The sequence below is a fragment of the Cuculus canorus genome, chromosome 6 (genome assembly GCF_017976375.1).
Source record: "Cuculus canorus isolate bCucCan1 chromosome 6, bCucCan1.pri, whole genome shotgun sequence".
In the NCBI taxonomy this organism is placed as follows: Eukaryota; Metazoa; Chordata; class Aves; order Cuculiformes; family Cuculidae; genus Cuculus; species Cuculus canorus.
Window position 1 is genome coordinate 41,007,449 of NC_071406.1, and position 14,543 is coordinate 41,021,991.

The following is a 14,543-nucleotide window of genomic DNA, read 5'->3' on the forward strand; positions in this document are numbered from 1 at the left end:
AAAGCCAGAAGCGGGGAACCCTGCGCCTGACAGTGAGCGCCTCCCCGACAGGACTCGATAAAGAGAACAGCCGCTATTCCCATTATCCTGTCAGGCTACAGTTTATGCTCCATAATAAAAATAAAGTGCTCTGCTTTGAGGGTTTTTGTTTCCTTTCTCGGGAGCGGGGATGGACGGAGAAGGTGTAACAACCAACGCCAGCCACGGGCAGGAAAAGCACCGATGTATCGAACACTGCTAATCAATCAAGCCAGATTAATCAACATCAGCAACTCCCAAAAAAACAACCTTTTTTTTTCTCCTGTTATAAGGAACACGCCATATACTTTCCCATTTCAGTTCAAATTTTAAGGAAAGCTAAATGCAAAACATGCATTTAAGCATCCATAAGTAAACATGGGGGGAAAAAAATAACACTTTATAGTTGCACTCAAAAAGTTAATGCAGTCACATAAACAATTTACCGGCAGTCATTTGGCACTTCAGGCTGTGAACGAGATTAAGATGAGCAAGAGGTTGCCAATGTCAAATTACATGAAGATGAAAACTCACATTTCTTGTCATTTTGGAACCAAGCGCAGGATTTAATTGTGGAATGCAACAATTCCTTGTTTTTTAAGCATGAGAGGGGATAGAAAGAAGAGGATCTTAAACAAGAAAAGCAAATGGGTTTCTGGAGAACCGCAGAATGTAAAAATCCATATAATATAGCTCAGGATTTAAGCAGCGGGGCTAAGTAAATACAGAAGCACTTAGCTGAAACCCAGAGAAGTTGCACAGAAACGCCCATGTACCCAATATCCTCCTTAAATCAACACCACGACACAGCTCAAAGGTTTATTGGTGCCATCTCCCCGCCTCACCAAGGACACGGAAACAGAAGAACTGCTTTCCTATCCTTCATTCTTCTAACTCATCATGAAGCAACGCGTTCCCTGATGGATGAGAATTCCAGTGGGACCAAACGGCAATGGCTCATCTACAGTCCGGCATTCACAACCCACAACCTGGATGACCTGGTGAAAAGCACGCTGAAAGCAGTTAGCAACCAGCAGCCTTTGAACCCCGACTGCACAGAGATAGCAGATTGCGGAGGTTTTGCCCTCTGATTGGGTGTTTTTTCAGCACAGCACGTTGGGCAGAATTTCAGGAAAATCTCACACTGCTCTTCATCTTTATGACGGGACAGGTTTTTCCCATCATTTTGGCCACAAACACACCCCAGAGAACATAAGGCAAGCGCTTGCATTTTGTGCACCTGATAGGAACGCCCCAAAGAAAGGCAACCTCAACCTTTCCCATTCAACTGAGAACCTTATAGTCTACACAACGGACATGGGTGAGCAACGGGTCCTACCGCTCCTGGATGTTAACCCATTCCTACAATGAACACAGGCAAAAAGCATCACATAGGTTACCACCCTGAAACCCATTTCAGAGAAGTTCCCCTTGAGCCAACAGCATTTTGGAGAAGAAAGCTCAGCGAAAAGACAAATGGGACATCTGCCCAAACTCAGGAACTTCACGCTTCCTCTCTCCCTCTGCCTTCAAGCTCAGGTAGGGCGGAGGCAACATGACACTTTCCTAACTAATGCTCAAGCTGTCAGACAAAAATGAGATTTCCTTGCTGACCTCCTCTTTCTAGCTGAGCACTGAAATCATACGACTTCCTCTTCCTTTAAAAAGTTCTAGAAAGCAGTACCAGACCCCACCACTTCTAGGTTCTTTCTTAAATATCACAGTGTCTTTGGCATCTTGCGCTTCATTATGCTGCAATGGAAAAACGACGAAAGACACAACTATGAGAATAATAGAGCAGAACATCTAACTGCAAACGTCTTGTCTCTGCCTCACCTACGTTATAGAGAGGATCCAAGAGGAGATACACAATGCTAAGAGACAGTGAGACCTGCACAAGTGAAAACTGCCGGGATTATAGTCCGTGCTGGCCAATTGCTCGGGCAGTTTGGAAAATCTCACTAATTGTGGAAATGCGAGAAGGATATTCCTGTCATTTTTCTCAAAACAGAAGAGCAGCAACTCATCATTTGCATGGAAACCAAGGATGAAGTTTGAGACCAATTTATTATGATAAGAAACCTCTTTGTCAACCCATGCACAGCAATCACTCTGCCCTGCATGCTGTAAAACATTATCTTGGGGAACCACAGGTTGCGAAGCTGTATCTCCCCCTGTATAAATTAAAATCCATCTGAAGAGGGAAGTCCCGCAGGGCAGTTCTTGCCATGCGTGATTAGCCACAAGGAAGGTGCCACAGCAATTCTGAGAAAATATCAATTCCCTGCTCCCATTCTTGCCTGAGTAAAGGCAAAGACACTAAGAGACAGAGTTGCAGAGGATTGTTTAATATTTCTGGTTGACCAGGCTACTTCAGCTAAGAGTTTGTCAAAAACGTCAACTAAGTTTTAATACTGGAAGTTTCTGATTATGCAACCTCATGCTGAAAGGGGATCATTTTCAACACATGGCAAAAATGTAGTTCTTTATAAGCCAGGTTTCCTCAAGGTATTTAGAAAGCAAAGGTGATAATAAGTTGTTGTTAGCAGAGTTTACCCTGCCAAAGCTTCCCTCTGGAACTATCTGCCAGAAGCAATTTGTCTGTTGATCAAAAAAAAAGGTGTGAAATGCACATGAATATTCCCTTTTCCTTCTTATTCTTAAAGACAAAGTAAGCTACTTGCACAAAAACTGTCTTATACACAACAAATTTTGCAATATTAAATCACAGAATGGTTTGGTTTGGAAGGGTCCTTAAAGCCCATCTGGTTCCAACCCTCCTGCCATGGGCAGGGACACCTCCCACTGGATCAGGGGCTCCAAGCCCCATCCAACCTGACCTGGAACTGGGATGGGGCAGCCACTGCTGCTCTGGGCAACCTGGGCTACGGTCTCCCCACCTTCATGGGTAAACGTTCCTTCCTAATGTCTCAACGAAATCTCCCTCTCTTTCATCTTCACTATTAGCAACTGCACAAAACCCCGGAGTAGCTTCGGAGCAGCTAGAAAAAAGGAGAAAATTACTTTATATTTGCATTTCATTACTTAGTTCCTTCTTTAAAAAGGAGGAAAAAGCTCTTCCAACCTCAACCACCTACGCACACTTAGCCACCGAAATCTGAAACCCTACCAATCTATTTGAAATGATGAAGAGTTTATCCCAGTCGAGAAGTCGCCTATTGAATTTGAACAACTCTAAACGATGTTTTCTGGTTTGCTTTTGAAACGGAAGCATTATGACTGTCAGAAGAAAGCGGAACCCTTTTCTTTTTCAATGTATAACTCTCTCGTGCTTATGATCGGAGGAGTAAGGCAAGCTTAACTCTTGTAAGGTCTGCGTTAACACAAACAGTCCGACGACCTCTCATACCCCATGGCACAGTGAGAACTCAATTTCACATTAATAAACCCGAACACCAAACTGTTAGAAACTCAAAAGACATCAGGTATTACAGCTTACATAAATTACAGCTGAGATCAAATGGCCCGTACAAGCAATTGTACAGTGATAAAGCCTAAGTGGATGATATTTAAACAGATATTTGATTTACTGCAGAATTTTAAATCACGCTAGAATTCAAATGACAATTTACAAGTCAGGAGGAAAGAAATCCCTGTCCCATGCAAACTACTGCTTGCAGCCCTGTTTCAGAAGAGCTTAATATTGTAACTTTAAGAAAGAATTTCTTCCCTTTGATATTCTCAGGACACGGTCTTGGAAGCCAAACTATAAAACCTGACATTTAAAAAGAATGAACGAGCTGCCTCTTCATCCCCAGGTAGGAAATAACATCCTTAGTCTTCTCTGAGCTAAGTCTCGGGAAGCTAATTTCTGCAATCTAATACTGTGGCTGTGGTTTCGGCCATCGAAATCAAAAAAAGCTCCGATGTGAAGCTGGAGGATCTGCCTCTGAGGTTCTGTAGAGACGTACAAATTGCGATGAGTGCAGAAGAGACAGCACCATCCCTTACTAGCGGCAGCAACATTAATATTAATGTTAATACTAATCTGTTTTCCATTGGGAAAAACTGCATTTTGAGATGCCACCCAGCAGGGCTCCCAGCCAGCTTTTCCTCCACTCCTCAAAACAGTCCTGCTCTTCCGAGCTAAGAAAATATGTATGGAATAAAATGAGAGCTGAACTTGCCGAGGAGGAGCCGCGCAGATGCACATTCCTGAACCAAACCAACACCTGAGTGGGTTAAGATCAGCTCCTAGAATCACAGAATGTCCTGAATAGGAAGGGATCCACGAGGATCATCGACTCCAACCCCTGTCCCTGCACAGGACAACCCCAACATTCACACCGTGGGGCTGAGGGCGTTGGCCAAACGCTTCTGGAATATTGTCGGGTTTGGTGCCGTGATTGCTTCCCTGGGGAGCTCCTCCAGAGCTCCACCACCCTCTGGGTGAAGAACTTTTCCCTAATGTCCAACCTAACCCTCCCCTGGCACAGCTTCCTGCCGTTCCCTCGGGTCCTGTCATTGGTCTCCAGAGAGGAGAGCTCAGTGCCTGCTCCTCCTCCTCCCCTTGTGAGGAAGACGCAGACCACGATGAGGTCTCCCCTCAGCCTCCTCCAGGCTGAACAGACCCAGTGACTCCTCACACAGCTCCCCTGAGCCCAGACAACCCTCTTACTCCCCAGCAGAGCGCGACTATAGATAATTCCGGGTGAAAAAAAAATGATCCATCAAGGAAAAGATTTATCAAAGAAACAAAATTGCAGGTTTCCAACGCGATCCAGGAAATCCTCTTGGCCAACAGTTGCAGCAGCAGTAATTGGTCTAAATCTATCAATAAAGCTAAGCTGCTCCTCTATTGACTGCAAACACCAATTTCTTTCACGGCGGATTATAAGTTGATGTTCATGGTTTCTCTACCACCATTAGGGTGATAAACAGTTTAAACTACATCAGGATCTGACATGTAGATCAATTCTGGGTCCATAAAGAATCTACACAAGAGGTTCCCGGACAGGGATTTACTGCCCTCGGTTTTTATTCTCTCTTGCTGCTAAAATTACTTCTGTCAAGTACTTACAAGAGTAAGGAAAAAAAAAACCCAAAAAGAATTAATTTTTCATGTGCTGCTGGAAGAGTCTTTGGAAATTTCTGAGTTTTTAAGGCAAATATGCCACTGCATTTAAAATTATGCTGAACAGCGGGTGGTATTGAGCTAAATAGTGAGCCAGTCGCACGAGCCGCTCCGTATCGGGCAGACAGCAATTTGAAACACTGAACTAAGCTGTCTAGATTTTCTCCGAGGGCAGTCACGGGCTTCATGTTACCGGTGCCAAATTATATTAGACATTTAATTTTAAACCTCAGGTACTTAAATGTAAAACCTTACAACAGTAATAGTCATAAAGCAGTGGGGCATTCCATTTCAGAGAATGGATTTTTCTATTTTTCCCCTTTAATTTAACCAGCACCTCCTGTTTTGTGGCTCTGCCCACTACAAAGTAATTTATCTAATTAGGAGATGTTCACAGCTGCTTGAAAGACAGAAGCCCCAGGAAACCAAAGGTCTGGTTTGGAAGACTTTGAAAAGTTCTCCGGAGCCACACAAAGTATTAATTTAATGTGAAAAAAAAAAAAAAAAAAAAGGTGTAGAGAAAAATTGAATCCCAATATGTTATTTTGTCTACAATAAAACCATGTGACAATAAGCAGGCACATTCTCCAGTACATCGGCATTTGAATTCCAAAAGATGCTTCGCTTCTCACCGTACCTGCTGTTTTCACAGTATTATCTTTTTATGACTAAAATTCAAAAATCTTCTAATGGAGAAAAAAAAACTCTGAAATTAAAAAGGGTTTTTCATGCGTCAACTTGCCAGCAGGAAGGACACGGCTATGAGCTTACCACAAGATGATACACTGAGAGCAATGAATTATTCTTGAGGTTTTGTAGCATTTTATCGCAGTACTTCTGTTTCTGTTGGCTCTGAGTTTCCTACAACTCAACATCACTCTAATTTCCCCCACATTTTTTTTAAAAAGCACAACTTATCATTGTTTTTTCTCTTGTTTTTTAAATCAGAACCTCTGCAGGAAATGATTCCGGTCAGGCTTCTTCCGAAGTACCCACTGCGTTTTGGGAATAAATATTTCATAGATAATTCTAGCTGTCGTCTCTTTTGATCCAGAAGTAATCACATATGAGTGTTAAGTCAGTAAAAGGTACTGCACGTACTTGGAGTACAGAGCTCGTGTGGGAGAAGAGGTTCCCTTCACCAGGAATTTAGAACGAGCCGAAGCACAGCATCAGGAGCAAAAGACAAGCTCAGCCAAGGGACAGGGGACAGGACAAGAGGGAATGGCCTGAAGCTCCGTCAGGGGAGGGTCAGGTTGGATATCAGAAAAAAATTCTTCACAGAAAGAGTCATGGGGCACTGGAACAGCTGCCCAGGGAGGGGGTCGAGTCGCCTTCCCTGGAGGTGTTTAAGGAACGGGTGGATGAAGTGCTGAGGGACATGGTTTAGGGAGTGTTAGGAATGGTTGGACTCGATGATCCAGTGGGTCCTTTCCAACCTGGTGATTCTGTGTGATTCTGTGTGTGTGAATATCTTCAACTGTGATACTTAGTAAAGGGGACGAGGCAGGAATTTAGGTTGCATTTTCACTTTTCCCCATATTAACTACTTGCCACTTTTAGGAACTCAGTGAATTCCAAAGGTTTTCCTCTACTGCAGCCTCAGTTGCGGCATCTGGCGCTAAAGGAGCGAGAGGATGGTACCTGCTCCCCTGTCCGTGGGTACTTCAGGCATCGAGGAACAGAGACCGCATCTTGGTTTGGAATCATAGAACGCTTTGGGTTGGAAGAGACCTTTACAGGTCATCCGGTCCAAATCCCTGCAGGAGCAGGGACATCTTTAATCCGATCACGTCACTCAGAGCCCCATCCAACCCCACCTTGAATGTTTCCAGGAATAGGGCCTCCACTACCTCACTGGGCAACCTGGGCCAGTGCCTCACCACCCTCATCCTAAAATATTTCTTCCTTATACCCAGTCTAAATCTCCCCTCCCTTAGTTTGAAACCATTACTCCTCGTCCTGTCACAACAGGCCTCGCTGAAGAGCCCGTTTCCAGCTTTCCTGGAGCTCCTTTCAGTACCGGAAGCTGTGCTGAGGTCTCCTCGGAGCCTTCTCTTCTCCAGGCTGAACAACCCCAACTCTCTCAGCCTGTCACAGCAGAGGTGCTCCAGCCCTCAGATCATCTTTGTGGCCTCCTCTGGACTCCAAAGGAAGTCTGCACTTGATTTCCTTCTATTTTCTTTCCTTTCAGTATCCCTGCAGAGCTACGGTATTAAAGGGTGCAACAAGCCGAACCTTTGGGACAACCTCTTAAAAGTAAAGTAGAATTGGGGTGGATTAAAAGAAAAATGAAGCATCTTGGTGTGAAAACAGAGAGAAAAATATATGGCCTGAACTACACAACCGGTTCAGTCTAAAGGAATGAGTTTCCAAAGCAGTAGTTGAGTTGGGCGGACAAAGAAGAAAACAGCCCTAAAGTGCAGCAGTACCTTTGGCTCTCACCGAGGCTGAAATAAAGCATGTTTGCTTTGGAAAATTCTTGGTCAAAATCTGTGCCATTTTGATGATAATATTACGCTCCTGAAGATGCTGCCCACAAGTTTAGAGCCCCAGAAATGTATGTGCTTTAGGAACCGTGAATGTGAGAGCCAATGCCACATAGGGCCAAGGTGACCAAGATTTTAAACTCTCTGTTCTCTTAAGGTGGCACTGAAAAAGCTGTTCAGATCTGCTTTAAACCCCAGAGACGGTATCAGGGCTACACTCAGATGCAAAGCTTATACCAAAACCTACATACGCACCCACGCACATACACAGATACATTTGCCGAGAGCAGCGGTGGCTGCTCCATCCCTGGAGGGGTTCCAGGCCAGGTTGGATGGGGCTTGGAGCCCCTGATCCAGTGGGAGGTGTCCCTGCCCATGGCAGCGGGGTGGAACTGGATGGGCTTTGAGGTCCCTTCCGACCCAACGAAACTCAACCCAACCCATTCTATGATTCCATATGGAATGTATCAAATAGTTTTCATGTTCCTGGAATTCTCACTATCCTAGGGATAGCCATCAGAAAGTTTTCCTCCTCACTTCTCCTGTCCCATTCAGATTTCTCCCCGTTACCCATACCCGTTCCTTCTCAGTTCATTCTTCTCTTTCACACAGACATCTCCCCTCTGCTCCATGAACTTCTCATGGTTTCTCCAGCTGCCCATTAAACCCCATGCTCCCGGATACGTGTGCTTCACCGGTATGAACCATCTCCGCAGCACCCCACGGCAGAAACCCCCGGCTCCCAGCCCACCCCCCGGGGCCGCTCCAAGGATGCTCTCATTTGCGTAGGCACCAGGTCAGCTAGAGGTGAATATCCTTGCGTCTCTGTCCTACCCTAGGCACTCCGCTGAGGCCAGATGCACCGTTTCGTTCCTAAATATCACGCGTAGCCTTTAAAAACAACAACTCCTGTCCCACTATTACAACCCAATCGTTGCAAAACACCATCTGGAATAGTGTTTGCTCCTTTTAATACCGTTAAACACTCCACAGAGAAAACACCACGGCTATGCCAGTAGTGTGCATACATTAAAGCACGAACACAGCCGAGAAAGGACAAGCTGATGAAAAGACCCGGAGGAAAATTTACTGCTAATACCTACCACACAGGGTAAGGGAAGAAGAATATTGGGCGAACAACCTGCACTACGTATCTGAAATTGAAATGAAGCAGTATTATAATTACATTAGCTCTTCCTGCTGAAAAAGCATCGTATCGACCTGTTCTCTTTTATCTAATTTCTCCTTTTTCTCTCAGCTCCTGGAAGTTTGGAGCACCTGAGTGAACATCAGGTTGTAAATTTTTTTTTTCTTCTTCTCTTTTTATAAAAGCAAATGACCAATTTCCCCCTTCGCCCCGAGGCAGAGAACCCCTCCCAGCTCCACGTTTCTTACCACTGCTAATGCCAGAGTTTGCAATGACTGTTGCCTCACTCCACTGATCTGCACTGGAGACCGAGTAAGAGCGCTGATGCATACCATCCGGACGGCTGTTGAAGGAGACTAGACTGATCCCACTGGCCATCTGAGACACAGATGTGCTAGTAGTCACGTTCCCTAGACATAAATGGAAAACAAATTGCGTCAATAGAGAAGACAAAATTGATTTGCACGAAGGTGGATGGGTGCATCTTAACAGAGCAGAAAACGAGATTACTTAACCAACACAAAAACCACCGCAGCCCTCCCTGAAACTCTTGAAGCCAACAGTCCTGTGACCACCTTGGGGCACCACCGATTTTAGAAGCTCACTCAAATCCAGCTAGGAAAACTGACAAAAGTGCCTACATTTTCAAGATATCAGCTCATTCTGTTCGTTCATCTTCCGGAAAACATCATCTTCCACAACCCCGCTACCAGTCACATTCGGTAGAGGTTCTCCACTTGTTACAGGCAGAGCACAAAAGACAGACTGAGCGTAGAAAATGAATTTATTCCTGAAAACCACTGTTTACACAAGCAACCGAGATAGGACAACTAAACCAACTCAACGAGCTCGAAACAATCTACCTCTAAATAATATTTCACGTGTGTCCCTCGAGTGAAGCCAAGAACACGGTGATGGGAAGCAAATGATGACCGGGATTGCGAGACCAAGCAAAAAAAACTTATTCAGATTTTTAATCTTAAAACAGTATCGTGACCCAAAGCACACACTCGAGTCTTGTTCCACTGACGGCAAATATAATTCCTGCCTTGTCCCACAACGACACATCCATCACAACTCTAACTGAAGCCCCACTGCGTGAAAGGCAAGATACAAAGAACAGCCTTCACCCAGCAAACGCTGGAAACAATTTGAGTATTTTCACGACCAGTGAGGTCTAAGGCAATAAAACGCTGCGAGGTGTGTGTGAGGGGGAGCACCGGGGACAGGTTTCTCACCATAAAACAGGAGAAACGTGATCCGGTTGAATAAATTTCAGAGTTGAAACAATTAAAACCTTTCCAAAACTTCAGGTTTCTGATGGTCTTGCTCACAACTTGATGTGGGCCAAAGTCTGCTCTACAGTTTTGCTTTCTGAGCACATTTTACTTCATTTCAGGCGCAGTACTTGAATATTATAAAGACACCAATATTTTATAATGCTGGTTTCACCGCTCATGACAGCTCCTCAAAAGGTACCACGTAGGTTGTCTATGGATTTAAGAAAACTCTTTACCAGCACACGTAAAGGGAAAGGAACAGACGCAATTTATAAAGTACCCTAACACTTTGCATTTCCATTGCACCTTCTACTGATGAGTTCAGAAAAATTAATGAATTAATTTTCAATGCTCCTGTGAGGTTGTTAATTATCTGCTATCATTTCCCCCATTTTTCAGAGGTTAAATGACCCAGGGCCACAAAGGAAGATTGTGGCAGACTTGAAAATAAAACCCAGATCTCCTGACTCCCAGTTCTATCATTATGTCTTTTCCCAGAGCAGCCTTTGGGAAGACTGCAGAGCTCAGTGAACTACTTTGTGTTTATTAGAGTTGGTATAATTGTCCCTTCATCTCCTCCTCTTTCCCAAGACCAAGTCTCATCTCTAGTCCTTAACACAGATCCATCACTACTGCCTCTGTCCACCCGAGTCCTGAATGCACTTACTCAGTCTCAAGAACTTCTGCCTGGCAATCTCTACTTTGTAGACATGAAACACATACAGAAAAACTAATTTGCTCAATTATGCAAAGTCGAAGGTGGATTTTGGAACCATGATGGGACCTCTCAGGGCAGCGCTTTAGCTACTGGCGCATAATTCTTCTCTAATAATCTTCCCTGGGCAGCCCTTTTTTCCCCAAGAATTCCGTAATCAAAGCATCACCTGCTAAACCGTTGAAAAAATTGATGCCTCCAACAACTGCTCCTCTTCAGGACACTGTGCGCTTGACCCCATCAACTGAGAGCAATTTGCTAATGCTGATATTTTAGCCCCTTCTAGACACCTTCCAAAGAAACGTTCAGCAAAGAAATCACGCCTACAGAAATGAAGGTACAAAGCAGAGGACCAAATTATAGCTCAGGACCTTAAAGTCGCAACAGAAAACGGAAAAACTAGGTGACAGTACATATGTTGAGGCCTCTTATAAGAAATACCTCCTTCCAAATGAACTTCCGCGACGCTGCTGATGCTGACTTTGAAAAAACCCAGCAGGGTTTTCCTCTGGTTTTCGCAATCCAGAAAAACTATGAACAGTAATAAGTCATGGGAACGATAACATCAAATTAAAGGGAGTGGCTGACACAAGCGACAGAGTCTGAAAGCAAATAGACTCCGGAAGATTTACGCCGACGCGAACCACCATGTGATTCAACAAAAAGTCCTAAACTCTGCTCCTGGGGCACAACAACCCGGTGTCGCAGCAGAGGCCGGGGAACAGGCGGTTGAGTAGCAGCAATACTGTGAAAGGCTTTGGGCAGGAATGGATGCCAGACTTAAGATGTTAATGCTGTACTCAACACAAAGCACAAGCTGGGCAACATCATGATGGGCAGCTGAAACACTCCACTCAGTTCTGGGTCCTCCACTTCAAGAGGGCTATCGGGAAACGGGAAAAGAATCAGCAAAGAACTGCCAAGACAGTCAACGGCTTTTGTTCTTGCTATAGCACCTTTTCTTTTTTGGCATCTTTAGATGATTAGTGGTCAACAGCTTTAGAAATAACTGATTTTTTCACAAGCTTTTACCCTGCTGGACCGAAGCGATGCCGCAAAAGTGCACTAATGCTGCAACCGTGCCTGAAACGGGAAGCTACACGTGATGAACTCCTGCAAACACATCTTTGTACAAAGACCATGAAGGAGAAAACTAGTATGTGAAAGCTGAGGTGGAGTGTTTCCTAGCTTTCATGGGAAAATGGAAACAATTACTGGACATCTTTGCCTGGATGACACACCCCCATGACTCGGTGCTGGCTGGCTGACTTGCAGAGAGCGGCAATATTTGCACGGTGACATCTTCCGCTCAGTTCACAAATGTCTGAACAGAACTGCCCCGTCACTTTCTAACCAGGACACAAAAGTGAAACCTTAAAAAGATAATTTCAACAAGGCTTCTGCATCATCGTATCAGCACCAAAAGCTTTACTTCCACCTTAATGGCATCTTTGGAAACTCCACACCCCACGTTATGACATCAGCCTGTTGAGGAAGTGACGACTTCTGCAAACCACAGAAGTAGTTTTCTTTTCCTTTACTTTCCTGAAAGTTATGGGCCGGTGGCAATGAAGAGGTGGCAGGTTCCACCATGTAAAACTTCACTGATCAGTGATGCAACTGAGCTCTGTCTTTTCTACTGCCATACTCTGATAAAACTGCTACCTTCAGCCCTTCTGCTAACATTTATTCAAGGTTAAATTCCTCGTTCCTGTGATGTAACATTTTCATGATATATCAGACCATGCAAACCAGAACCCACGGGCAGACACCAGAAAGGCCGGACTACAGAAAACAGAGCGTGCCCTTTCCTCTCCCCGTCCTGAATGTGTTCAGCTCTGGCACAAACCCGTTACTTACAACCTTATTTAAAAGTCATTATTTCCCAAACTGATGTTAATTTTTCCACTTCTCAGTCTCATCGCAGCACGCCCAGGACGTGTATTCCACCACCCCAGTCGGCACTGATGCTCTCACACCGAAACAAGGACTGTTAGAAGTCAACTGCCGCTCTTGTGCGGTTTGTATGCTGCACAAAGCTTCTATAAAACACCCCTACGTGTTTAATCCCCATCTCTAACAGCCAAACCCCAATCCAGACCTCCACAAAGCAGCTGTCCTTCACCGTTGCTCAAGGATGAAGCCCCAATAGCAGAAATCACCTCAATCTTTTAGCAGACAAGGGAGAGACAGTTAAAAAGAGGAGGCCAGCAGCTTCCACCGGAAAGCAAACTCTGTGTGTTGGGTTAGGGACGTGAAGCCTTTCCCTCAAGCTCTTGGAAGCAACCCCTTAGAATCACAGAACCACCAGGTTGGAAAGGACCCACTGGATCATCGAGTCCAACCATTCCTAACACTCCCTAAACCATGTCCCTAAGCACCTTGTCCACCCATTCCTTGAACACCTCCAGGGAAGGCGACTCCTCCCCTCCCTGGGCAGCTGTTCCAGTGCCCGATGACTCTTTCCGTGAAGAACTTTTTTTCTGACATCCAGCCTGACCCTCCCCTGACGGAGCTTCAGGCCATTCCCCCTTGTCCTGTCCTCTGTCACTTGGGAGCAGAGCCCAGCTCCCTCCTCTCCACAACCTCCTTTCAGGCAGTTGTAGAGAGTAATAAGGTCTCCCCTCAGCCTCCTCTTCTCCAGATACTCAAATACTAAATTACCTCCAGTCCACAAGGGAACGAGCAGAGATCAGGATCTTTATCTGAAATAGCCCTACAACATCCACCTCCCAGCTAAAAATCTGACACCCTTTCCCCAGGTTCCTCATTACTCTGTTGTCTCCTCCACTTCTACGTAGAAACACACACATATGTGCATCTATCTGTTCATCCACAGACAGATATACGTATCCACATGAAGATGAAACCCATGGTCAGCTACCTGGTCCATTCTGGAGCCGTGAAAGACTGCCTCTTCAAATCCATCGTCCATGCATCAGCTGGTTGCTTAAGTTGATTAGCAGGGGGCAGTTAAATTACTATGCTAATCCATGTGTTTTCAGCACTGTTTCCTTGATATGGATATGTGTATATGCTTTCTGGGAAGCCTTGATTAGTTCAAGCTTCAATGTGTCAAAGGCTCCGGATTCTTTCCAAAGAATAATTTTAGCTGTACTCACAACCCTAAAGTGTGGGAGCTGATTTGAAAAGGTACTTACCTCTACCATATGCTATTTTTCTTTAAACAATTTGCATTTCAAAGCGTATATGGCATTTATATTTGAATGAATATCAGTATGTTGCCAGAACTGGTCTCAAATGAGGAAAAAAAGATGCTGGTCCCCTATTGAACAAAAATGTTTTCATCTACGAAAGGAGCATCAAAGGAAGAGTTCCTCTTTCTAGCTCGAGACAGCTTTATTAAAACTGTCTTTTCTGATATTATAAAATACCCCGGTATGATCGCGCTTACAAAATGTTCAAACAATTAAGCTGTACAAACCCCATCCCAATTAAGATTCAAGGTAATTTCCAGGTTCGGTCAACGCTCAGCAGAAGAGCCTCTAAGATAAGGGAGTGTGCTCTCACACAAAATCCCATTTATATACCCATCTCGTTGGCGTAAACAGCTGCAAACAGCAAAGAGCAAATAAAGTCAAGAGACTCAGTGTAAGTGGAATTCCGCAGAGGAGCGCGTGCCTGTGCGTATGTATGTACGTACGGATGGAAACAAACACACTCGGGGCTGAACAGCTCTCGGTTTTCTACGCACAGAGGGACTCACTTTGGCTCTTCACACGCAGTTGTCGCAGATTTACAGACTGTAAGAATACTTAGAAACATTATAAAAGCAACA

The 14,543-nt window shown here is 44.7% G+C and overlaps 1 protein-coding gene across 9 annotated transcripts in view; it reads right to left on the reverse strand.

The window, feature by feature from the left end:
• The window catches only part of AGAP1 (ArfGAP with GTPase domain, ankyrin repeat and PH domain 1), a 390,099-nt gene that overhangs the window by 113,327 nt on the left and 262,229 nt on the right, over positions 1-14,543 (reverse strand). For 7 of the 9 annotated variants that reach the window (XM_054069540.1, XM_054069538.1, XM_054069543.1 and 4 more), the window contains one exon: positions 8,998-9,159. The exons of the other annotated variants lie outside the window; for them this stretch is intronic. In XM_054069540.1, coding sequence (XP_053925515.1) covers positions 8,998-9,159 — 162 coding nt within the window. The remainder of the gene's footprint in view (positions 1-8,997; positions 9,160-14,543) is intronic. 9 annotated transcript variants of the gene reach the window in all.